Source organism: Anabrus simplex, chromosome 1, assembly GCF_040414725.1.
Source record: "Anabrus simplex isolate iqAnaSimp1 chromosome 1, ASM4041472v1, whole genome shotgun sequence".
Classification (NCBI taxonomy): Eukaryota; Metazoa; Arthropoda; class Insecta; order Orthoptera; family Tettigoniidae; genus Anabrus; species Anabrus simplex.
In genome coordinates, this window is record NC_090265.1 from 1,070,648,081 (window position 1) to 1,070,675,601 (window position 27,521).

General features: G+C 37.9%; 1 protein-coding gene across 20 annotated transcripts in view; it reads left to right on the forward strand.

Moving 5' to 3' along the window:
• The window catches only part of Tm1 (tropomyosin 1), a 114,260-nt gene that overhangs the window by 71,605 nt on the left and 15,134 nt on the right, over positions 1 to 27,521 (forward strand). For 10 of the 20 annotated variants that reach the window (XR_010858580.2, XR_010858581.2, XR_010858578.2 and 7 more), the window contains 4 exons: positions 4,601 to 4,734; positions 6,966 to 7,083; positions 17,620 to 17,690; positions 21,035 to 21,110. Coding sequence is in view for 14 of the 20 variants with exons in the window: in XM_067137149.2 (XP_066993250.1) it covers positions 4,601 to 4,734; positions 6,966 to 7,083; positions 17,620 to 17,690; positions 21,035 to 21,110 (399 nt within the window). In the remaining 6 variants the exon portion in view is untranslated. Of the gene's footprint in view, positions 1 to 4,600; positions 4,735 to 6,965; positions 7,084 to 8,124; positions 8,243 to 13,147; positions 13,219 to 17,619; positions 17,691 to 21,034; positions 21,111 to 27,521 lie in introns of all 20 variants that reach the window. The other 10 variants (XR_010858579.2, XR_010858577.2, XM_067137147.2 and 7 more) reach the window with 1 other exon arrangement.

Genomic DNA, 27,521 nt, shown 5'->3' on the forward strand with positions numbered 1-27,521 from the left:
CACCACAGACTGTCCTGAAAGCAGTTTCCTGTGGTTTTCCATTTTCACTTCCAGGCAAATGCCGGGACTGTTCCCAAATTATTCTTTCCACCTCCTCACATCACAATTGTTAATTTCACCTTCATTAGCTCTTCAACTGAGGTTGCACCAGGAGGGGGATCTGCCGTTAGAGCGTGCAATCTAATTTCATCTCTCCTCATTCCTAATGCTGTATCAGGAAACTGGACCACGGGGTGAACATACAATGATTTAAAAATTCAAGGATCCTTAAACGAATAAGACTGTATTATGCGAACATTACATATTTCACCTTGTCAGTAGGTTTCTGCTTCGTCATCCATAGCCATGAATTCATGAGCATTTATAAACTGCATGTACTTTCGTGTAATGACATGCGTAATTATAAAAATATTCACTTCAAATTGTTAATGTGATTGGTGGTGATGTTCTCTCCTCTCACAAATTTCTTTCACGTTGGGAAGTTTGAAGAGAGTTGAATTTACATATCTAATGTGGCATATAGGTGATGCAGATTTTTATTGCTGCATATCGTGAAAATCTACTTTCGACAGATATGTTATAGGGAATGGAAAAGTGTTTTCACTGCTCATTTAGAAACAGCCAAATATTCCCAAAGTAGGCTACACCAGAATTCTGAGAGAACTTCTCTAAATCTCTATTTTTTAAAAAGTGGTGTCTGTTGTTGCCACAACATTGAAAGAGGGGCGGTGGGGATCATCGCGAATAGGGACGGTAGCTACAGGCTGGCTGTGAAGGTCGTGTTGAAAAATTCCAGACATCCAGTTCCTGTTACAGCAGTCCTCTGTATCTTTGTATTACCATACATACATATAGCCTATATTATTAACCCGTCAAAGCCCAATGTCACCTGCAGGTGACACCTAATATTAATAACATTTCCTGTTCATCAGGCTGCTTGAACTTCTCTGCCTGTTGGAAGTCCTTAAGGATAGGTCTTATAATTTAAGATGGATCATTTTTGAAATCGCAACCTGCACTGGTTAGTCAGCTCTCGCTTAGAAAAAGAGGAAACGGACTGGATTGAAGTGGAGAAGCAACTGAAAGTATTTAATGCATGGAAAGCGTGTGATAAAAGGTTATTATATTTTGCTTTTTATGCATCTATATTTCTTAAAGGTTCAATAATGAAAGTGATACATTCTTAAGAAGCATAATATTATAATTCAAGCATGGGTTATTGCCATTAAAAGGTCTGGTGTCACCTATAGGTGACATTGGTCACATGAAGTACGCATTTTTGTTCAGTTTCATTTATGAATGGTATCCGATATTCACTTCATTTTTTCTCTCTTTTTTTTCATTCTGACACTGGATGAGGTACTATACATGTTGGAAGATGACAGTAATAATGCACCATCTGTAGATGATACTATTATGATTCCTCAAAACGAAGGGCAATGAAGCAACTAATTCTGTCAATGTCAATCCCCTTCTTGATAGAATGTTGAGGTTGACAGTGAAAATAAATGTGATATCAGCAGATGATGGTACGCAGATACCTTCTAATGAAATGCAGCAGGCATCTGGTCTTTCTAGGACAAATAAACCAGCATCTTCTAAGAAAAAATACAATGCTTGTGGGTAGCTACAGAGGAGAATTTCATTTCTCGAACTTTCTGAATGTGACTGACCACAACTGTCCCCAGTTCAGTGTTTTGAGGTACTGTTCATTGAAGGAGAAGATTATCATTGTTAAAATGTTCAAATTATGCACTCTGCACAGGAACCAAATTCAGATGATATAAGGGTTTATATCGCTGAACTATTTTTGACCGGCTAAATGAATCTGCAAAACATATGTTTTGGGAATTAAAATCAGATGTTTACAATAACTTAGTTTCCAACAGCATGAGAGGTAAATTTCCAGAAATTCATCAGTATTTTAATCTGCATCCTTCAGAAAATATGAATCCTCCCCTCAATGACAAACTTTGCAAGGTACGAGAATACTTCAAATTTCTAAATCAAAACTTTGGTCACTAATTAGAGGAAATATATTCAATTGATGTTACTGTGGATGAAGCAATGGTTCCCTATTACAGCCGTCACAGCACCAAGCAACCTATTCACGGGAAACCTTTACCGTTCGGCCATAAACTGTCGTAAATTGTTACACGATTTGGTTACCTCATAGCCTTTGAGCTTTACCAAGGATCTAAATCGGCTCAGCATCCAGGACAGTCTGAATATGCATTAGGAGAAAGTATGCTATCAGCAAGCTGTGGACTGTAACGATACTGACCAATGTCGCCTACAGGTGACAATCCTGTATTTTTTTGTGGAACAAGTTTCCCGTAGATGTTTTGTTTTGCATTGTTTTCCATCAAGTAGCTAATGTAATCTGAAAGAAAATACATATATTTATTTCGTACATTGTCTTCGGGCTTCGACGGGTTAAAACAATGATAGCTCATATGAATTACAACTGATAAACTTCATCTAATCTATTCAATAGTGAAGAGTATTCAAGTAAATGACCACCTTGTTACTATGTTAATATTTGTTACAGAGATATATGAAATTAAAAATAATATTCAGTTAAAAAATCATGTATGACATGTATTATTAAGATTATGGAAAATAAAAAATGAAGGAATATATTAAATTTTTTAAATACAAAGCCATCTTGAGAAGACCTGACAGTAGAATTAAATTTGCTTTGTTTCTGGTTTGGTGCAGAAGTTTTATTGCACTGCATCAGTTTGTTAATGTAGGGAAGAAATGGTTATTGTTTTGGTGGAAAAAAGAAGTAAGAAATGTAAAAATATTACATGAAACTAATTAAGATATCCCGTAAAATGCTAAATTCTGTAATACTGGTGAAGTAAGTATGGTACCGATAAGGTAAATGAAAGAAACTCGTGCATATAAAATTTTGAAACTAGGATTTTTTTGACAGTTGACCGGTACAATACAAGTATGTTGACATATCTTAAACATGATGTGGTACTTTAACCTTTAATTAGTCACTTGCGGAGATTTCCTCCGGGCCGATTACATTTTGCACGGTACTGAACTTTTCAGTTGATCTGTGGGTCTCCCCATCCCTATACCTTTCCCCCCTGTTCATTTGGACTCGTCCTGTCAGCATTTCGGCCTGATCGTGCATCCTTCGTGCGAGTGTGGGATCATTGTTGTGATGAGTGACATCGCCTGGACATTTCCTCCGTGTGCGATTAAGTAAATTACCTTATATTTTAGTGCATACTTTTTTGATTTTGGAGGTCGATGACCTTGTTTTGTTCTTCTAAACTTATTTTAGAAAAATATTCCTTCATATTTCATATGATATGATTGTCGCAGGTAATGGCGAGTCTCACGATTTTGATATCATAAGATCATTCGACATAGTTAAGGTTTACAGTTTTCTACTTTTAGATTAAAAATACTGTGTAAAAATAACATACAAGTATTTAAAAGGGTTTCTTTTAATTATACTGAAGAATACTGCAAACAAACATGCCAAAACATCTGAAAGGATGACAATGACGCGCATTTTTAACCCCGGAGGTTACCTATGTGCGCGACTAATAACGTAATAATTTTCATGCGACTAGACCAGGGTTAATAAGGTGATGGTAGTACTGGTGGTCGGTGTTTCAAGGGACAAAGGTATGAGAAAATTTAGCCCCTGTACCTTCCCAAGAATATTATACTGTATTTTTTCCTCTACTCTTGTAATATTGTGAAGTTCTGTTACTATCACAGACATTGATATTCCTTTGAGAGTGGAAGTGCTTATTGGCTGTAGTATTAATGAATAAAAGTTTAAGAAGATCTGTTCTTGATAATGCAACTCTTACCTTGATTTTTTAGTTTCCATTTTCTTTCTCTTCTCTCAAATCCCTCATATTATAAATTAATGGACCCGTACATCTAAACAAGGGTGTAAGTAATTAAAAGGAAAAGCTGGACCTGGCAGGTATCAAACCAAATGAAATAGGGGATGGTTAACTTCCAGAAATTCCTCTTTCTTGAGGTTTTCATTCATTCAGCTTGCTGGACTGTTCAGTGGCATGTCAGGATGTTTGTTGATAGTAGGCTAATAATGTGATTTAGCAGCACTGCAGTTCTTTTTTCTCCCAGTGGTATTTGTTGGTAGGGCTATTTTCTCCACCCACTCATTGCCCTGTTCTGCTAGTTGTAGGCAAAGAATTTATTTCCTTTAGATTTCTTTCAGAACATTGCAAGTTTTTATTGGTGTAATATTGAACTAGGAATTTACTGTTCAAATCGATTCATGGAGTACTCGCTTATATTTCTGGTAGATTTCATTTGTTCCTTACGTACAGTATTTAGAATAAGAACTATAACTTGTTTACTCGTGTACTGTGTAGCTTTTCCTAGTTAGCTTTCTCAAAATTATCATGTTTCATGAACAAGAAATGAGATCTGTTTCCCTTCCAAACTTTGTGAATAAAAATAATTTACTTATGGTTCATATTATTGAGTAGGTACCTTTTAATCTTCAGTTAAAGCTTGTACAAACTATTAACTTTAACCATTCATCTTCCGTGGCTGAATGGTGTTGTATATTTGCAACTTATGTTTGTTGCAGGCTGAGAGTGAAGTTGCTGCCTTGAACCGCCGCATCCAACTCTTAGAAGAGGATTTGGAGCGCTCTGAGGAGCGTCTTGCAACTGCAACCGCTAAGTTGGCTGAAGCATCACAGGCTGCTGATGAATCAGAACGGTAGGTATTTGTGATGTCGGGAAGGGCGATTTTCTTCCTGGGACATATTAGTATCTGAACATTGGCTTGAAATCAGGAATTTGCTTTGCAGTACTAATTAATATGTCATACTTATATTGTTAGAATTTAGGGTAGGATAGGTTGTAACTTCTTGTTGCATTATATCTTTAAAATACTCGTTGTGCTAAAGGAAGAGTGCATAGATATTTTGAGATCCGTAAGAGATTAGAAAGAATATCTTCAATGTATTTATCATAATATTGATTCCTCTCTTTTGATTTTAAAGTGTAGTAATTGGACTGTCTGAGGATTAATGAATGAGTTGTAGGTTACCATCAAGTTACAGAACTTATATTTGCTTTATTCTGTGGGGAGATGACAAGAGTTACACAGAATATACAGTGAGGAGGGTGGTACAGCTTCCTATTTCTTGGGTATTAATACAGTACATATGATCTATAGCACTTGCTTCAAACGTGTATATTTTAATATTTTTCATATTCTCTCTATATTTAATGTAACGATGGTAATAACTCTTGGCAAATTTTGCCCATTACATCATTCTCAGGAGAGCAGTACAAACATTTTTACGATTCTCAATGTATAAATTTTTTTACGATTCTCAGAGTCATCTCTTGCAATATAATGTTATAATGTAAATGAAACCACTAAATACTATTCCACCTAGATGGTGGTGATGGTGATTGTTTTACAGGAAAGTATAATGAGGCAACCATACCCTATTCTAACCAGAACCAAATCCAGTATTCTGTCCTCCAGTAATCCTGACTCTTGCCAAATCATTTTTTATTTATCGTATGGCTTTTTGTGCTGGGAGTGTCTGAGGACATGTTCGGCTTGTCTGGTCATTTGACGCCCATGAGCGACCTGCACATCTGGATGTGGGATGATGAGGCAGGGAGAGAGTGAAACCCGGTGTCGGCATGAAGCCTACCCTGTCAAATCTGCTTGAAGCTACACGTTCCCATCTGACGGACGAATCACCATCAGCAGAGTCACATGCCCTCGCTCCGTATGAACAATGCGAAGCTGTTTGGAATTGAATCCAGTCTATTGGCATGCAATCTAGTGATTCTGAATTGTATACTTCCACCTCTCCTACCCTGCCGGCCAACGCTGGATGGTGAATTTTTTTCGACCAACGGAACTCGAATCCGCTAACCACGCTGCCAGATCATGTAGGCTTGACACCATAATGATTATGGCCACCAGGCAGGCTAAAACGTGATATCTGATACTTTTATTAGTAGTTGAACTATAAGGCAATCCCTTGTCTTGCACCTCCATGCCTGTTTCCCTCACTTTTTCGTAAGTCTGGCAAGTGACAACTTCCCTAGGTACTTTGACAAAATTGTAGGAAAGAGAATTCTGAGTCTGTAGATCATGTGGCTAAACATGGACTTTTTCGGATTTCTTCGGAATTTTGGTTTTCCCCTATATCTTTCGTTCCGGTATCTCCTCCTTCACTTGTTGGAGGTGTAAAACAGGCCTTGCCTGCCTGGCGTATTCTGTTGCTTTGGTCAGTTTGGCAGCTTCATAAGTCTTACAACCTTACCATGGAACTGGATTAAGAGTTAACCAGGGTTGTGTGTGTGATTTTCATAATTCTCGTGTTCTCTCATTGTTTTGGTTTGTTATTTGCAAATTTCAATGACCAAAAGTGCTGACAAGCTACATTTTACTACATGAATGTACAAAGTTGCAAATTGCAATTAATGGGTGAGGACAATGGAAACAGTGTATGTAGCTGTGTTGGAAGCTTCTCAGGATGTGTGTTTGAATTTGGTTAGGTGCATGGGAAGATATTAACGAAAATAGTGACCTCTGCCGAAAAGTATGAGGAAGATTAATAGACCAAAGTAAATGAATATTGAATTTTCATGACCGCATTGGAATCGAAACCGACTTTCAACCTGTTAGGTTGTGTTGTGTACATTTAGTACGTGTTGAAGAAATGTTAAGTACAGAACAAAAATGGCCAACCAGACACCAGTGGGAGGTTGTGGGTTCGCATAGACTTGCACGTGGAGCTTAAAAAAAAAAAAAATCATCACCTTAATGCTTTTAAGTTGACTTCCTCTAAAAAATTCACCCATCCTTCCCTAATTTGGTGTGTAGTTACACATGATTCTTCCTGAACATCATATACCTACACTTTCCTATAACTAAATTTGTCCAGTAACTATGTGGGTTGTATGGTATGTTTTTAGGATACGGAAGGCATTGGAAAATCGTACCAACATGGAGGATGACCGTGTTGCAATACTTGAGGCTCAGTTGGCTCAGGCTAAACTTATAGCCGAGGAGGCTGATAAAAAATATGAAGAGGTAAGGCAGAGTGTACTACCAAAATGACTAATGGTGGTGGCATTCTTTTCCAGGTTAACTCCAGTAGCTGTATGGCGGGCGGAGACTTGCTGAGGCTGATGGTTTTTACTTCAGTGCACTTGTCAGAGCATTGTCTGCAACATTTTGTACGTTTTCTGAGTCATGAGTATACAGCAAAGATAAGCAGGTTGTTTCTATAGTAGATCATGTTTAAGTTTCTGATGGGCTAATATTCAGAGTTTAAACTTGCATTATCAGTAATTGTATACATCTAGGAGGACAAAGGTTTTAATTAAATGTCATTTTCTGTATTTTTAGTCTTTGCTAATTATCTGCTATTAGAATTCCTTTGTAAATATTTTACTCATTCTGATGGGATTGTAACTTTATTATCAAAGTTACCTTAGAGATTCAGAGGAAAGGAGACGTTCTATATTTCTATAAGGGATTGAATGCTGTCTTTCCAATTTAGATGTTGACTAGTCTGTAGGGAAAAGATTTGAGGAAGTCAGGTCTGTGCAAGTATGAAAATTATATGGGAGAAAATTCCAGTAAGATGATGTAAATTGGTGGGTTAGTCAGAAGAGGGGTAAAACTACACAACACATCTTAGAGGGGTTTGGTGTCTATGTAGTTTAGGATTATTTTGTGTTTAAACATTGTTTAGAAGGTAGACTGCTCTGTTTAAGATCTTGATCTCTTTTTAACTAAAGACTTACTCAGGCTTACTCTAACCGTTAAATCTGAAATTTAAGTAGAAAAAAGATAAATTCAACTTTTCTTCTCAACCCTGACAATGTTGCACAGCTGGTAGAGAAGTAATATTCATAAGTGGTGAAGTGGGAAGAATCTAATTTGGTATTAGCTTGTTATGCTCATGTGCCAGTTGAATATATGTGAAATGACCTGAATTGTATTTTTTTTTTAAATTGGTCATTGAATGTTGCTGTCAGTGCTCTTGTCATAGTGTGCTTGAGGGAAACTGTTTCAACAAAGTTCCATTGCTGTCAGTAACTTGTTCATTTGTTTTGCTTGGTGCAGAGCTCGTAAGATTCTTGAGAACCGCAGCTTGGCAGATGAAGAGCGCATGGATGCGCTTGAGAACCAGCTGAAGGAGGCTAGGTTCCTGGCAGAAGAGGCTGACAAGAAGTATGATGAGGTGAAGGAGCCCCCCTCGCATGAAGGAACTTAAGCAACATTGAGTTTTGTTAACCAACTGAAAGTGTGTTAAGTTTTCATTTTGACTACTGTGATACTATCCAAACACCATGGAACGTTGCAATGATGGGATTTGGCTCATTATTAAGAAGTTGATTTGATGATCAAGAAGTGTAGAATGACGGACTGGACCTATTTCTGTGCGAGAAGTGTAGATAAACAGTTTTAAAAAATACATACTTTTGGAGTGTTTAATCCTGCGCGTTAATGTTGAAATTCTTTGGAAGTGCCTTCCCATGCGTGGTGTTTTTTTCGAATTTTGTGAACAATGCTAGTGTGTATTGGACTGTCTTCGAGGTCAGCAGTTTGCAAGGCTTTGTTTCATCATTGACATACATAGGACAATTACCAAATGTTGTTGTAAGTTCCATGGTGCTTTTGACCAACATTTTGCATGAAAATGTGGCCATTGGTCAAACCTACTAAAAAAAAAAGTGGACTTTCTTCACAGGAACAAAACTTGTGCTTGGACTTTTGTGTTTTGACACCACTAACATTGTGATTTTCAGTCCCCTAGATTGTGGTGTTATGGAACATGTGCTTTTAATAGTACTGTAGTGTGTTCTGTTTATGTAGCAGAGATGGCAGTACCCCTTGTATAATGCCCATGTTTTGTTTTTGCTTCAAGGCATGTATTTTTCGTAAACCCTTTAATTGTTCATTCCATTGGCATACTGTTTATTAATTTGCACCTAACCTTATCTGTTGGAATATAACTCTTAATATCTTGAGCTAATATTGTGAGGATTACATAGTGTAAGATTATAATGAGGTTGGAAGCTGTATAATTAAAATGTGCTGTACTCTGAGTTCAATAAAAAGCTACTAGAACAGGTTAGGGTGGAATTATTACCATTTTCAAAATGATTGTTCTCCTCTACCTGAATTGTCAACAACAGACGTTCCTTACCGTTGGAAGTAATTGGAATGTTTGCTTGGAGCATAAGAATCCCAGCCTTCACAATCATTACAAACAAAAGCTTATATCTCCCTCAAGTCTCATTCATATAATGATCAAGTTATTGAAAAATTCACATTTGAAATGTGTTGGATTATTATAGTGACAACTCCTGACCAAACCAAACTAAGATAATCCAGTAACACAGGACGCTGTGCTTAATCCCGCAGAAGAGTATGAAGTTGAGTTACCACAAGGGCAAATTGTACTTTCTAAGCTACCTTTGATAAATTTCAACTGATATTACCAGTAATGGATGGTAACTGAATATATACCGATAACAAAATATTTTTGTTTCAAACATTCAGTTTGAAGCATAGATTTTTGAGCCAACATGAACATAGAGGTTTTTTACCAGAGTTTATTTTATGGAAAAAATATGCCTTCTGCCAGATAATATCGGCACGTACTGCTTTTTTATACCAATGTTTAGGGAGAATGTAGTAAAAAATTAGCATGGAATGTGAACGTCAGGTTAAGTCGCCAATTATAATTAGACAGGGAGTAAATTTGTACTATATGTTACTTGTAACTAGATAACATAAGGTTTGTCTATAGTTGAATCAAATTACAGCATGAGCAGAGATAAATTAAAGTTGCAAGTTAATCTTTCACCTTTCAAAGAAACGATCTTTGGAGATAGAGAGGAATTTTGAGTATCCTAGAAATAGAAAATATGGTATATAGGCCTACAGTTAAAAAGATAGACGGAGAGAATAATATCTTGCTTGTTTTCTTTCTCTTGAGCCATCAGGTACTAAGAGGAGAAAAACGTCATTTCTGAGTATTCCAAATTCTTACTGACCTTACAGAGGATATCTTAAGGGTATTTCCAGGAAGTTGGGAGCCTTTGAATGAGTAATGACGTGTGCAGAATCGGATGTCTGACTACAGTTCATGTCTAATTTAATTCAGAAGGATATGGCGGTCATTTAAAATATACATAAAATATACTCGTGACCTTTGAGGGAGAGAGTCAAAGCGAGCAGGTGGGGGGTGGGGCATATCATCTCCTTGAGGGACGATGTCACAGTGTACATGAAGAGCTTTGAAAACAAAGATGAATATTAAATTACCTAGCCTTCAGTAAACTTATAGGTGCTGTTGAATGGGGGACAAGAATTTACTGTGGAAAGTTGGGGTAGGTGAAGGAAAAAAGAATTGAACAAATGGGCTGGACTCTGTCTAGTCTTCCTACTAGATGTGAATGGTGGTAATGGTTATTGTTTTCTCCCCAAGCTATAATATAATCACGTATGTGACAAGGGGGAATGGTACAAATTCAGTGAATTAAAGTCGGTCATTACTAAGATTTCAGTTTAATTTAAAAATGCTGAAATACTAAAACACAAATTACATTTAGGTTTGGCACCCTTTAAGGTTAAGCTCTATAAAAAAAAAAATTAAAAAAATAAAAATAAAAAAAAAGCTCTGGCATTACTCTTGTTCTACAGACTACAGTGTTGTTTCAAATAGGTTACTGGTAATGCTTTCTTGTATGTCCTGTAGACATATAAATACAATTTGCTGGGTAATTTTTGAAGACCAAAAACAGGAAGTTGACGTATCAGTTATCATATAGGCTGCAGCCAATCATTATGGAATTATTATTGAGGATTTTCTGACGCTCTTCCACTTTTGTCAGTCATTTGAGGCAAGTAAGGTATGGGGTTGACTGATTGTATGAACGTCTTCATTTACCAAAATCTTCAAGAAGGTGTTCCAAGACCTCAAGTTGGATCATTCTGAAATGAATTGGAGTTAGCAGTTGGAAGTTTTGATGGGCTTGTACTAGATTGCAAATAAAAACCAAGCTTGTTTCTTTCTGTACTGCAGAGGATGATGTGTAGTGTAGGTGTTCCTCAGAATGGCCATTTTTGATGGCTTAATTTGTCGTAGGATATGTAGCATCAGTGATCCTTGTATAGCCTACAATGAAATATCAAAGACTCGTAGCTCCCTTTGTATAGAGAAGAGTTCACATTGGGAAGTTATTGCTGGAGTACCCCATCTTTTACCAGGAAGTAGAAATAGTTGTACCCTGTTGGTATTTTTGTTGGCAGAGGTTGTCTTTCTTATGCTGAGAAAAATAAAGGATAAGAATTTTAGTAAATTCTCTGGTTTAAAATTTGTTCATAATTTCTCTTCATGTTTTAATTCTTAATAGTAGCTTTTGTCATTAACTGTGACTGAACATTCAATTGGGCATGAGATGTCAAGGATGTAGTGTAGCTTTCCACTAAGAGTGCTGTAGATTTTCCCTAACCATTGCATGCAAGTTTAATGAGTGAAAAATCCTATGTTTGGTTCCAGTTGTGCTTGCTGTTTCAGGCCCCAGTATAGTCCCTAAAATATTCTAGTTAGAAGTTATACTGTGATCACTGAGAGGTTTGTCATATTAGTTATGCACTTGTTCTCTGCTACACTTCATATGCACTACTGATAATGATCATAGACCAATCTAATGCAGAATGTTTATTTTCCATCTCTCCTTGCCATGAACTTTACTTTTCATGCCCTAACAGCATAAGATTGTATATCGAATAGCTTATTCCTCAGGTTATTGCCTTTCTAATTTTTATTCAGAATTGCAGTATCATTATCAATCTGCAGTCCTGGTAGTTGGATATTTGTACTACTGTTGCTTAAGGTACTTGTTAGTGCTTGAATGTAAGGAGTATGTGGTATTCACACATTAATGATGGAAAATAATTTTAGGACAGTCATTAGTGAGGACTGAGGAAAGCAACGAGAAACTACCTCACTCCTCATTTCCCTAGTATGCCTCTTCAGTGATGCCTAGGCCATCTATGACAGCTGATGGCAGAGCTGTTGAGGATCCCACTAGCGGCATCGCTGACGGACTGAACATACATACATTAGTGAGGAAAGGATAGTCATAAAGAGAAGCTGAGGTAATGTTTGGACTATTTTTGAACTAGTCACGAGAAAGACTGTTGGAGATTTAAAAAAAAATCACACCTGTCCGATTCGTATAGCCAGTTCTTTGCTTGTTGTATGTTTGATATTTTCAAATTTGGGTTGAATTAGTTCATAATTTTCTCATTGGTAAATTACTTGCAAAGAAGGGAGTAGCATAAACTGTCCAATCATGTAACAGTAGTGGGAAGTAGTTAGGATATACATGTGCAAAATGTAGATATTGTAAAGGAAGTAAAAGGAGGCTTGGTATGTGTGTTGTAGTTTTTGGGACTGAGCAAGTGTCTGTGTGGTTTGAGTCACATAGTTATTAGCCTGCATTCGGGTAATAGTGGGTTTAAACCCCACTGTTGGCAGCCCTGAACATCGTTTTCAGTGGTTTCCCATTTTCACATCAGGCAGGTGCTGGGGCTGTACCTACTCCTAGCCCTTTCCTATCCCATCATCGCTATAGGACCTGTCTGTTGGTGCGACATAAAGCAGACTGTAAAAATAAATGGTAGTTTCTAGGCTTGCATGACAGAAGTCTTTTTGTTGTAAGTCATGGTGATTCATTGAGTGCAAATATAACCATATTTCTAAAATCAGTTTGCATTGGTTAAGTCTCTGTCAATTGTTTTGAAGTTTGAGATATTTTAAGAGTATATATTCCACAGAATGGCTTGGTGTTCACCCACTAAGTGTAATATTTAACACTTCTTTCTGATTAATATAGTTTTTACAGATCTTGGTGTACTTTTTGAGTAACAATAAGAAATAGTGGTTGTTACACCCACACCTTCTGTGTTTGATAGATCATTTAAGTCTATATTTGAGCCTTCCTATATAACAGTATTCTGGACTTATGTTACTCAGTAATTTTTTGGTCTGTTGGATAAAGGAAGGTTACTGCTAATCACATGTACATTCTTTAAGAATATTTGTGAGCAAATAAAATTTGTTTCCCAGGTTGCTCGTAAGTTGGCCATGGTGGAGGCTGACTTGGAGAGAGCAGAAGAGCGTGCCGAGAGTGGTGAATCGTATGTTTCACTTCTTATAGCATGCCGTGCTGGAGTGTAGCTATGTTTTATTTTCTGTACTTTCAGGTGTTTTAGAATGTAGTTTGTGTGATACGTAGGTTTTTAAAACAATTGATGTGAAAATTTTTCCTGTGCTTTATCACAAATCTCTTGATGTTTGCCCGTTTGAATTATTCCTGTGTTATTAATTTTCACTTTAAGTTGATGCTTGTGCTTTTGAATTAGTGAGAGAAACTATCGGTACTTTCTTCTTTTCCTGTTATTGGGTAATTAAAGGGGGGTATAATTTCCTTCAGACTCCCAGCTACTTGTCAAGAGATACATAATTAATCTTTAAATCCTAATCTGTTTACAATTCCAGTTTCCCAGGTACTGTTGATAGCCTCTTCCCGTCTGCATAAATATCCTGTTCTTCTTGACATCTATTGTCCTTCTCATAGCTGCAGAATGTCCGTACTATCGGACGGAAAAGCCAAGCATATTAACACAATATGGCTATAGAACCAAGCTCTGCTTTTGGGAGGCGACTGGGTTCGAACTCCATCGTCGGCCGTCCTGAGAATGGTTTTCCATGCATTCCATTTCCTTGCCTACTGTAATTTCATTCACAATAATTAATTTCATCTTCAGGAATGACCTCTTGCCGTAAAAAATAAAAAAAATATAATTTCATCTCTCATCATATCCGACCCTGTACCAAGAAAGTGACTAAGGGATAGACATACATACATCATAATTTTTGCTCTTGGCCAAAAAAAAAAAAAAAAAAGAATTCCTCAAATCACTCATAGTCCTTGAAGATATGTTATTTCAGGATTTACTCTCTAGTGGTAGCTGGGAGGACTTACAAATGTGATTCTTTGATATGTGTTTTAAAAGGTATGTTGGAGCCTTTATAGAAAATTTGACTCTTGATATTTGCATGGATGTGATGTATTTGTTTTTCTGTGTTTTTAACATTGCTTTTCTGTAGGGCTCATGTACACTGTCTTTAGTGTATGGAGCTTGATACTAAGAGGTGTGTGGGTGTTCAGTAGGTTTTTATCTAGATGGTTTTGTTTCACATCACAAAATATAAAATAAATAAGGGATCTACAACATTGCCTTGGCTATTATGAGTAGTGTATCAGATGCAATTTATGAAGTAGAATAAAAGTGCTGGCATGTTTAGGACTGTTAAATACATATGCTGTACATTGGCCTGTGCTCCTTTGTGTTTTGTTCAGTCTCTTGTTGGTCCTCAGTCTAGAAATGAGTGCAGAGACAAGGGTTGGGGGATAATGTATTAATGGAAATGATCTACCATGTTTAGATTATTCATCCCACAAGTTTTCTTTTAATCCATTTCAATCATATTTTCATCCAGAAGCTTATAAATCATCTGGTAATTTAAAAAAAGATTTTAATTTTTCTAACCTCTTCTGAGTTATACAGTGGAACCTTGATTCTCCGTTTTTGGAGGGACCACGAAAAAAAACTTTACATCGCGGGAAAACGGAAAATCCGGGAACGAATGAACCATCAACAATTTGGCTAAACATCACAAAAATGAAATATGTATAAATATAATCTTACAAAGACCCCTAAACAAACCAAACTACAGCCTCAATATGCCTTCTGCCTACCAAGTGACCGCCCTCGGTCCGAAGGCCTGCAGATTAACAGGTGACGCATGGTCAGTGTGACGAATCCTCTCGGCCATTATTCCGGGCTGTCTGGACTGGGGCTCTCATCTCACCATTCAATAGCTCCTCAATTAAAGGTAATCGTAGAATGAGTGAACCTTGAACCAGCCCTCATATCGAGGTAAAAATGCCTGACCTGGCCGGTAATTGAACCCGGGCCCTCTGGGTGAGAGACAGGCAGTTAGACCGTGGGGCCAGCTTCAAACATGAATTACCGGTACGCGACTTAAAAATCTTGAAACTTTACATTCAGTTTTACCGGGGAAACTTTGCCAGTTTTGCTCTGAAAACTTCCTTCGGTTCAGCAACTTTGATCAGCTAGAGCCAAACTCTTCAAAAAATGTAATACCCGTAATGGCAAGCCAAACATAATTCTCTAATCTAATAAAATAAAGCACATTAGATACAAAAGCGCACAACATGATAGCGGAATTCTCTTTTTTCTTTTCCATTGTAATTTGGTCACCGGTGTACTGTTCGTCGTCAGTTTATGGAAATGTATTGCGTCAATTGGGCCTACATCGGCTTTTCAAGGTTATGTTAAACTCGAGAATATGGTTTTGAATGTATCAATCTTCAAGTTCTTGAATGCGTTAAATTCAGTTCTGCCAGTCACTAATCACAATCAAATTGGAAAGAGAAAAAATAGCATTAACACTTCCAAAATTACGATTATTTGCGACCTTGAGCTCGGCTGGAAAGCGCGCTTGCTGTACAAGTCGGTACGAGTGCGAAATCATATAAAGCTTTAAATGTAATGTGCACAAATAAAACAACTGCGGTTTTTACATTTTAACACAAACGTGAAATTTCCAGTCTTATATTAGGATGAAAACAGTAATAGCCAATCCCAAAACCCCCCATAGCTTTATGTATATAAGGTGCAACATCTGTTCTGGTCTCGATAACATAATCGTGTACGATTATATTAAAATACTACTGTAAATTTGTGTTACTTAAGAAGAGGCAGTTTCGATTCCTGCCTGAAAGCCCAGTGACTATACTGTGCCCTGAGGGAAATGCCGAAAACCTGTTCGGCAATACACTTGAAAAAAGAAAAAATCTAACCCTGGACGTAATTTAGACGTTTTGCAAGTTCGAACATTTGACTAAATTCATTCTGTCTTCAAATATAGCTGTCGAAATGCGCTCTGTCTCCTTCCAATTGTTGTGGACACTCTCTGCTTTACGATTTCCATGGATTCTCTAAACAAAACCACCTGAATGCGATGCTAAGATGGTCCCTTATGCAAGTTCACCGCCGATCATTTTTCCAGTACAGTACTTCCTCAAATTACCGTAATGACGAGACATTAACACCAAGATTCGTAAGTATGCTGTAGCTGTCCTTTCGTGAGATGCAGTTTCTTGAAAAATGTGTGATCGAGGATTTAGCGTTGATGGGACTGATTCATGAACGGTTGATGTGGGGAATCTTTTCTTCGAGGAACGGATATTGCAGAATTTTTACAGTGTGATTTAATCAGGATGCTCGCGGGACCACTTAATTTGAACGGATAATACGGGAAAATGTAGTTTCTGGGGACGTATAATCGAGGTTCTACTGTTTTCCTACAAACATTACTTTGCCTAATTATTTGAGCTAAGTTTCTATAAATTATATGATGAGGGTAGAATGTAAGGTTTCCTTACAATAGATTGAGGAGTTTTAATGTCTTACAATTTGCCTCCATTTCGTCTGCCATATTCTTATTATGAGGTGGGAATATTTGTGTAAATTGTAAGTGATATTGCAGCTTGACTGTGTACTGATCTACGTAAAACCTGTGGGGACTGCAACTGGACGTGTATTTCTCCTTAATAAGCCATATGGAATAGAATCTTGACCTTTCTGAAGATGTATCAAATTCAGGGTGAAGTCAGAAATTTCAGAGAGAATTCACTGTTCTAATAAATTTCTCTTGTTGAGAAAGTTATTGAGTGTAGATCTATATGCAAACAAGAAAGCCAAGGCATATTTGTAGCAGTGATTGTCAATATTTTGCTTGTTTTTATTTTTTCTCGGGTAATATGCATCCACACATCAGGGCTTTTGCCTGTGTTTCAGCTGTACACTGTGTGCATGAGGAACATAAAAGTAGAAACTCTTTTACACATGGCGTGCACTAGAGGAAAAGTACGGTATGCTACATAACTAATGAAATTACAGACATGCTCTGAACATTAAGATACCACATTAAATTATGCATAACATGCAAGCTAACGATGGCTGCATTTATCTTAACTGCATCAGTACAGCATGTGTTCAAAATATTCATTCTCACGACCTGTACATTGTTCATAACAGTCCGGTAGTCTGTCGAGCATCTTGATGAACCCAGGTTTCTGCAAAGATGCAAAAAAAATGACTGTCTTCTCTTGTGAATCAGGACATGGTGAAAGCATCTGTTTTCCGGACAGATGACTTGCATAGGAGTGTTGATAATGTACAGAACTGTTATGAACAATGAGCGAGACACGAGGGTGAACATTTTGAAAACTTGCTGTCCTGATGCAGTTGGAAAAATGTTGCTGTGGTCACCCTGGATGTTGTAATGATGTGTCTTGATGTTCAGAACAGGTTTGTAATTTCAGTACCGTTTGTTATGCCGCATATTGTATTAGGGTGTGCACAGTGTAGTGTGCCCTACAGTTTGGCTGTTCATTGTTATTGCACTTGCACTGCATGAGCTTGTGTTTGCACTGTGTGGTATAGGTGGCCCGCAAGCTGGTTATGATGGAGCAAGACTTGGAGCGAGCCGAGGAGCGTGCTGAGCTCAGCGACAGGTAGGTGTTCGGCTTATCACTAGATCCAGATATTAATAGAGAAGTAGATGTTAATAGATCTAATTATTTTCTGGTCTCATTTTCCATTTGTGTAAATAAATTAACAAATAATAGGAGAAATATTACAAATGATACTTTTTGTTATCGGTTGGAGGTTTCTAAATTTATGCGTTGTAGTCTTTGATCAAATCGTGTCAGAAATCAAAGAGTATTGACTTTTAAAACCATTACCAAAAATACATTTTTTAACTTAAAGGATTGCTTTGTTGTTTGTACCTTTTGTACAGAAGGGAAATGTCAATATGAATATTAGACACTTCTGATAATCAAATTCTAGAGCAATAGAAGCATCTAATCCCATTTGGTCCTCTACTTCCATTTGTTGAAATCAATACGTCGTATGTTCGTGATTAACTTAATGATCCAGGGAGTAGTGTTTATCATGTTAGTATTTTTTGTTATAAGCTATTTTTCTTTCATTTTAATAGCAATTATCTTTCAGTGCTGCCTTTACAAGTTTATGACTTAACCGGGGATTTTAAGACTATGCCATTCCTGTAGCTAATGGCTGGTCCTAATGAAAATTCCACTTGAAGTCGCTGATGTTCAAGCTTGGGACATTGAAGTTGGGAACAGAGTGGCTAGGTTACAGCTTTCCAACTTCCCTGACCCTGCAGAGAAACGAACAAGGGTTGTACTGTCCCTGAGCCAAAGAAATTAACCATGACCATTTATAATCCATGGCCCAGTCTGGAATCAAATGTGGGGCCATCTGAACCAAAGGGCAGTTTGCTGACCATTCAGCCAAGTAAACGTGCAAGAATGAAATGCAATGAAGTGCAAACTGAACAAAAGTTCAGCATTAAAGTTAATTTCAATGAGAACACTATATTTACGTAGTGTCCACATTCGGGAAAGTCAGGGAAATTTTTTTTGTTCAGCGAAAGTCAGGGAAATAGACAAAAATCTGGAAAGTCTAGCAAATCTTCCCCAATGATGGATTTGAGGGGATATTTTTAGGCTGTGGTCTGCTGTAACCCTGGCTATTGTACTACAGTATTTCTTTTTCAGGTATTTTTTTCACTAGTAGTGCACAACAATTCTACAGTTTTTGTTGTACCCTTGAGTCATTTCTTTCAACCATTTTTGTTATTTTTTAAATTTCAGTTCTAAGATGCTTTTTTGAAACTCATGAGAATGGCTAACAAGCAGTGTTGTACGTTTAATCAACTTTAGCTAGACAGTAAAGTGTTTCCCGAACTGAGTGGTGTTGGTATATGATGCAACATGAGCATTTTGTGAAGTGTGTTGTAAATCGTTCAAACTTAGTAATATGGGCAAACAACAGTCACTTCTCATGCTAAAGGACCTACTCATATAAAATACATGAAAGCTAAGTCTTCCCAACCAACAATTTTTTTCCTTCCAAGAATACCTCTACTCCATCTCCACTTGAAGATACACAGCCAAGAGTTAGTACTACATCCACAGCTACAAAGGAATTAGCACTGCCAGGAACAAGTCAAACGAGTTTAAAGACTTTCAGTGTGAATGATGATGATGATGATACATTGGCTGAAGCCATATGGGCTCGTCAGGTTGTCACTGGGAAGATGTCTCTCAACTCTTGTGGTGAAACCTCTACAGCATTCAAAACAATGTTCCGAGACAGTAAAATTGCTCAAAACTTTCCTGTGGGGAGGACTAAGGCTTCCTATGTTATAAATAATGGATTAGCCCCATATATTAAAGAAAGTGTGCAAAATGACAAATAGTGCTCTGACTACGTTGTTTGTTTTGATGAATCGTTTCACAAATTTGTCCAAAGAGGACAAATGGAGGTTTTGGGATGTACAGTAAATCTTCAAAAAGTAGCAACAAGGTATTGGAATAGTGTATTTTTAGGCAGGGCAACTGTGGATCACTTATTAGATGGGTTTGTACTTGGACTCCTTACCTGTAGGAAATATTTTGCAAAGGCTGGAATTTCCTTTTTTGTTCCTTGTAAAACATGCTGTTCGGCGAATTAACTTGTCACTCAGTTTTCATGAATGAGGGAAATTTTTCTTAGATCAGGGAAAGTCAGGGAAACTTGAGAGGACATATCTGTGGACGCTATGATTTAGCATGAATAAGATGATGAAACTGTTGAATGGTTTTGACATCCACTTGATTTGAATATTTTCACGGCAGAGTTTCCACGTTACCAGATTCACATTTCATGCATTTATGAACAGTGGTCAGCTTGGTGATGATTTAGTGTATTTAAAACTCGTTTAGAACACTTGGACAAGTATAACTTAAAACTGTTTAATTCCTGATATGAATAGTCGCTCCTGAAATTGTCACAATGTTTTTACAACCAGCAGTCTTTTTATGAAAATTCATTTATATTTTATTTATCTCTGTGTTGGGTCATGATCAAGCGTTGTGCATTTTGAAGATCAGAAAGGTAACATTGTTCTAAATCTGATTTTTATAGTGATTTAGCATGCTTTTGTGCTGTAAATTTGTTTTTTGTTTTAATTTACTAACTGTACTATACATAAAATAAGAACTAGAATTTTAAGTTGTTGGTTTCTGCAATAACACACAATCTTTTGAAGTAGAATGCAAATTATTATTATTATTATTGTTAATGCTGCAGTTTTTCTTGGCTGTATAATTAATTTAAAGTCATCATATACACATCTCTTTATTTGTGGAACTTGTTAGCAATCTTATTAGAGTCACATACTCAACATCTACTTGTTGCCTTAGATTGATTTGGTTAGCATAATCTGTTGATTGACTTCAATTTCATTACTGCTCTTGTACTCATGATTGTTTAATCTACTGAAATAAATGCAAAAGGATGGTCCTTTTTTCTTGCCTGTAACTTCATATCCACCAAATTAAATTGTACCAAGCTGATGGCTAAGCGCTTTGGGTCACGTTGCTGTCGGCTTGAATTCACGAGATGGTAGGTTCGAACCCCACTGTAGGCAGTCTTGTATATTGTTTTCCATGGTTTCCTATTTTCACACTAGACAAATGCCGTGGCTGTACCTTAACTAAGGTCGCAGTTGCTTCCTTTCCACTTCCTGCCCTTTTCTATCCTGTAGTCTACCTGTATCAGTGTAGTGAAAAACAAATTGCAAAAGAAAATTATTTGGTCCTTGTATATCTAGTAATAACCCCCTAAAAATCCTTAGAATTCTTTTTCTATTTATTCTAAGCGTCCCCTTTTCATACACTGAACCTATGTGATATATCTTAGTTTACTGTTACAGGTTATCTTATTTTACTTGGAAACATGGTGCTTTTGATGCTGATGGTTTAAATTTCGTTGTTTTACCTTACAGCAAGATTGTGGAACTTGAGGAGGAACTGCGTGTGGTCGGCAACAACCTGAAATCCCTTGAAGTCTCTGAAGAGAAGGTAAAGGCTCTTAATCATAATGTAAAAATAAAGGGGATTACATGAAAACATTTCACATTCACTGCCATAAATGGACATTTGTACAGGGTGCAGCAGAAATACATGACGAATTTGAGACGTAAATAACTCAGCAATGCAAAAAGCCATTCACAATTTTGTTGCACAGTTTAAAAGAGCAGGGTTTGCCATTTATGTCACATACAGTAGATTGGAGCGAACTAAAGGTCGTATGGGCCACAGCTTTCAAACAGGTTTTATTGTTGTGGTGCGCGTCATCTTGGTCTTGGAGAACACGTGCATCGTCTCGTACGGGCTAGTCAGCCAGTCGGTAGTATGGCATGGAGTGGTGAGCACCGAGGCTTTATGATTGAGACTTATTAAAAATGCTTACTCTGTTACCACAACACAGCGTTTGTTTCTCAGACACTTTGGCTTAGGTCAACATGGAAAGTTCCGAGCAGGAACACCATTTGGTTATGGGTGAACAGTTTGAAAAAAAGTGGTTCGAGTGTGAAAACGAAGCCGCCTGGTAGACCTTGTAGTGTCCGAACACCAGAGACCGTCCGTGCTGTGAGGCGCTGTTACGCAATCTCCTCAACGTTCGGTGCATAGGCATTCATGTGCTATGGGACTCTCGGATCACACCGTAAGGAGGATTTTACATGCAGACATGAGGTTCCATCCGTACAAAATGTTGGCTGTCAGAAACTCAGTGGACGTGATTGGGCCAACCGCAGAGCATGTTGTGAGACTATCCTGGAAGCCGTAGCAGCTGACACCAGTGTCCTGGCAAGTAATGAAGCGCACTTTCATTCCTCAACAGCTCCATCAGCGACCTCTCCACAGCGAATGTGTTACTGTTTGGTGCGCTGTCGCTGATTTCGGAATTGTAGGCCCTTGCTTGTTTGAAGAGGAGGACAGAACTGTAACAGTAACATTGGATCATTACGTACAGCTGTTACGCAACTTTCTGCAGCCGACACTCACCGACTTAGGGAATCCTGCTGTGTGGTTGCAACAAGATGGTGCCACTGCACACACAACAGCCAGGACGTCGATGGGTCTCCTCAGAGAAATGTTTCCAGGACGTCTCATCTTCTTGCGGGGTGGCATTCCATGGCCAGTCCATTCCCCTGACCTCGCCCCGTGTGATTTCTTTCTCTGGGGATATTTGAAGGATCGGATCTTCCGACATAAGCCGCGAACACTACATGACCTGAAAGCTGCCATCTGTGAAGAAATCGAGGCAATACCACAAGACATGCTCAAGCGAGTCATGCGGAACTTCAGGGAGAGGCTTCAGAGGTGCATCGAACAGGACGGTCGGCATTTGGATGATATTATTTTCAAAACCTACTGTGTATGTGACGTAAATGGCAAACGCTACTCTTTCCAACTGTGCAATAAATCTTTAAATGGCTGTTGCGTTGCCGAGTTATTTACGTTTGAAATTCATCAGGTATTTCTGCTGCACCCTGTACTTTCTAAAAGAATGCAGCTGTTAGTCTCTGGTCTTGCCGGGTTTGTTGTTGGTGTTAAAATCACAATGATTTCATTATAGTGATATTTTACCTTCAGCAACTTTGTAATACAAAGTATTACACAATTAACATGTTAGAGTGAGGACCAACCTCAAACAATTCTTAAATGTAATTGCTAGCTATTTGGGGTTAGCTTGTTCATTGCATTCTGTACAAGTTGGGTATGTATAAGATGCAGTCAAATGAAAACCGAACACCCGCTACAACGTGGTCATGGAATGGTTTCATTCTAAAGTAGTTACAAAAAGCGTTAATACGTTTATCCTACTTGGAGACGAGACGATCAATTCCAGTTTTGTATAAAGCCGTAGGCCGCTGACGGATAAACAACCGCACCAACTCTTGCACTTCCTCGTCCAAATGAAACCAATGTCCACGAACGTTTTTCTTCAGGTCGCCAAAAATTTGAAAATCACAAGGTGAAAGATCCGGGCTGTAAGGAAGGTGTTGGTTTCCCGACGAAATCGCTGAAGCGTAGCCTTTGTCAAATTGGAAGTACCGAGGTGAGCATTATCATGCAACCGGATGACTTCATCCGACAGCATTCCAGAGCATTTTGACGGTATGGCTTGTCACAGTTTCTGCAAAGTGTCTTCATAGCCCTGCACACTAATTGTGGTTCAATGCTCGAGGAAGTCAACAAGCAGAGGTCCCTTGCGGTTAGAGGAGGTGAGAATGACTTTACCGGAACTTGTGTGAATAGCTTTGGATTTCTTTGGCAGGGGAGAATTGCGATTTTTCCATTGTTGGCTTTGCCGTTTGCTCTCGGGCCCAAAAGGATGGCACCAAATTTCGTCCCCTGTGATGATACAAAACAGAAATGCATACTCTTCCTTGTGCTGCCGCTGCAGATGACTCGAACATGACACCATTCTGTCTGTGTTTTGTCCCTCTGTCAGTTGATGCAGAACCCACCGCGCACAAATTTTGCAGAAATGCAAGTGGTCTTTTGATAATATAAGCACGGACCCATGGCTAATGCCGACCTGAACACTAATTTCTTCCTGTGTGATTCATCAGTTTTCCCAGATAAGGCCATCAATCAACTCTACCACATTAGTAGTAATGGCTCGATGAGCGCATCGTCATGCAGTGATATACGCCCTTCTTGGAATCTCCTATGCCACTCGTGCACACTAGACATGGACACGCAGTGTTCGTCTTATACAGCAGATATGTAATGATGAGTTTTGCGTACTCCAGTACCCTCAGCCACCAGAAAATGAACCACACTTCTCCGCTCTTCTTTGCTTGCCTCCATTTCAACAACTGGACGAACACACCAGACCAGTTCAACAGACATAACCCAACAACTGCTTGCACCTGCGAGTTGTCACTATGCAGTTCTCCTACTACAGCGATGTCGGTATCGATTTGTAACAGCAGTGTTGCCACCTTTCGCGCAGGATGTGTATTATGATGGGTGTTTGGTTTTCATTTGACTGCCCCCTATAGTTTGGAAGTGAAAACTTTCAAATATATTTGCTGTATTATTGCACTATGTGTTGTTGCTTATCTCAACATTTAATTCTTAATTAATGTTTAGATATTCCCAGTTTTGCAAGTATGATTATTTTAACCTTTTATATATTTTATAAATTTGTTTCAATATTCTTTTGTATAGGATTTTTACTGGATTTTACATTGTTGTATTTCTTTAGGTTGCAATTTTAAAAGAATATTAAATTTAATTATCAGTTGCTGAAAATGGAGGAAAATTTCTTGCATAAAAACAATTTAATTTCTTCATCTGTTTTAAAACCTTCAAACTTGCTATGTAAATGTATGTTAATGTTTGGCATATTGGAAGAATACAAGATAGTTCTGAACTTCCAAGTGATCGCTTTCTCAAAAGTAACTCGCATATACTGTAAACCTGCCTGGAGTTGGATCTTGCTACAGCATACTTCCGGATTTTGGCGTTAATGCCTCGTCGTTGTGATAATTAGATCAAGTCCTGTACTGGGAAAAGCGATTGACTGTGAACTTGCATAAGGGACCATCTTAGCAATGCATTCGGGTGGTATAGTTTAGAGAATCCTCGGAAATCAGAGAGTGGTCGCAACAATTGGAAGGAGACAGAGCTCATTTAGGCAGCTCTACTTGAAGATGGAACGAGTTTTGTCAAATGCTCACACTTCTAAAACCTCCACATTATGTCCAGATTTAGATGTTAATATTTTTAAATAAACAATATAAGTTTTTGGTTACTTCCCCTTCGCTAACCTTATTACTTAGAAGCAGTTTAGTGGAAAGCGGTGCAGGTACTGGTTGAACAGTGTACGGTTCCGTATCTCCGAACAGGTTTCTGGCAATTTCCTCGGGGCACTGTATAGTTACTGGGCTTTCAGTCAAGAATCGAAACTGCTCCTTAACACAAATCTAGTATTTCAACATCATATCAGATTGTTATCGAGACCAGAAAAGATGTTGCACCTTACATATACAAAAAGCCAAGGGAGGTCTTGCCTGTTACTGATTTGGTCCTAATATAAGACTGGGAATTTTACATTTCTGCGTTGAAATGTCATGAAACCGCATTCATTTTATTTGCGCACGTTACATTTAAATAGTTTGTATCATTTCCAATGACTTGTGCAGCGGGTGCAGTTTTTAGCTGAGTTCGAGGTCACGAATAATCGTAATTTCTGAAGTTTTGATATATTTTCTCTTTCCAATTTGATTGTGATTAGCGGCGGGCAGAGTTGAATATAATGCATTCGAAAACTTTTGAGAATCAATATTTTCATTCAAAACCATAGTCTCGAGTTTAAAATAACCTTTAAAAGTTGATGTAGGCCTAATTTACGCGGTTCTAGATTTCCAGAAACTGACTACGAACCGTATACTGGTGACCAAATATCAACGGAAGAGTAAGAAAAGGAGGAATTTTGCCATCATGTTGGGCGCTTTTGTATCTAATATGCTTTTTTTTATTAGATTAGAGAATTAAAAACTACTTGCAGTCGATTGTTGTTTGGCTTGGCGTTAGATTTTTTTCGAAGTCCGGTTGATCAAAGTTGCTGCGCACAGCCATCTAGACACACTGAGCTAACAATAGTGACCTGTTAAGTCGGCAGTGCTGTGAGTTGTGCTGCCTTTCACAGCGATGCTAAGAAAACGAGAATGTTTAAATTAGCTCCGGATATAAGATACAAAAGCAATACAATGATGGTCATTATATATGTTGAGTATTCAGCCCGAAAGCTGGTTTGATCCTCAAAGGCTCCGCCTTCAGCTGTCGTTTTTGGCCCAGGCATCAGTGAAGAGGCATTCTAGGGAAATGAGGAGTGAAGTTTCCTGTCACTTTCCTCACAAATGACCAATCTGTGCAGTTTAGTGAAAAATATCTTCTGTAAGTGAAGTGAGTGAATCTTCACTGTTCTGGCATATGCAGTGATGTTACTTCTGTCTGTTACAACAAGATAGCACTCTTGCCTCTGAGTGAAGTGACACTTGCAAATTTTGGTCATGGATGTTTTGTTGTTGGTATTTCCATGTTAGAGATATGATTTGGGCCAAGGTGGAATTCGGCTTGCTTGGTTCTTTCACAATAAAATGTCTGATTCAACGAGTTGAGACTGTCATTTTGGTGCAAGTAGCAACATTAACTTAAACTACAGCAGTACTTATGATGGCTGACCCTATGCAAGTTTTATTCATAAAATACATTAACCCTCAACTGGCGTTGTGAAGATTTTGGTATGTAAATGGTGTTGTGGGATCGAAAATGAAACCATAGAATGGATGACTACAAACCTTTTATTTAAGTTTCAAAAATAAATACATGTTTCCTTATACATTTTGCATTACCTACAATGAGAAATTAACATCTTTACTGATTATAGATTGTGAGATAATGCACAATTGTTTTACGGTCATTGATTTTAAAAGAAAATCGCACTCCCATGAATTAAACTTAAATGAAATCAAATTTTAAATGTTCTTTGCTCCAAAGCAAATTCAAAGGTACAGTTAATTATTATAGTATACAAAACTCATAAAACTTTTGAATTTCACAGACATTTACGTCATTTTCACAACCACTTAAAATCCCCTACATGTCTTCTTCTCCACCATCCTTACACATCACGGAATGGCAAGTTTGGCAGGTTGGACGGGCACATTTCACACAGTACTGATTTGTCTTTTTTTTCAGCAGAGTTAGGACACAGTGCACATCACTTCCTTTTTGCGTTTTGATTACATGATTGCGCCTTTGGAACAGTTTTCTTATTAAAAATTCTTGACACTACCATTTGCAGTTCTTTCGGAAGTCGGTCAGTGATAAGTCTTTCATTGAGGTAGGGCTCAGTTAATTGCCCGTCCAATGTTTTCAGAAACTGAAAGCTAGTGACAGGCATGTAGTTTCTGAGCGACGTCTGTACAATGAAAGAATTGATTCCAGTAATATTGAGGATGGTGAATAAAATAGCGAGAGACCATTTGCACGTCCTGATCCTAGGATCACACACTGACATGCCAGGGCGAGATATGGAGGCCTTAGCAAGGCTTACACGAAGAAAAAGTATCAAACACGCACTTCAAATGAAATATGAACACTTACTAAATTTGAAGTCACGACAAACTTCGTAACACAAATGCTGTTGTGGGGTCGTAAACAGCACCGCACAATATTTAAATCAAGTTCCTGAGAAAACCAATATTTACTAAAAGCTACAACTCAAGATAGCAGTTGACTTTGCAGTAAGTGACCGCTACAGTGAATGGTGATAGCCAAAATTGAATGCAGATTAGTACCAGAGTCTAGGAAAGTATTTAGTCTCGGCATCAGTGACCTTCCTTTATATATATGTCATATTACTTTAATATGCCCACCCCTCTTCTCTATAACATCTAGGTATTAGAT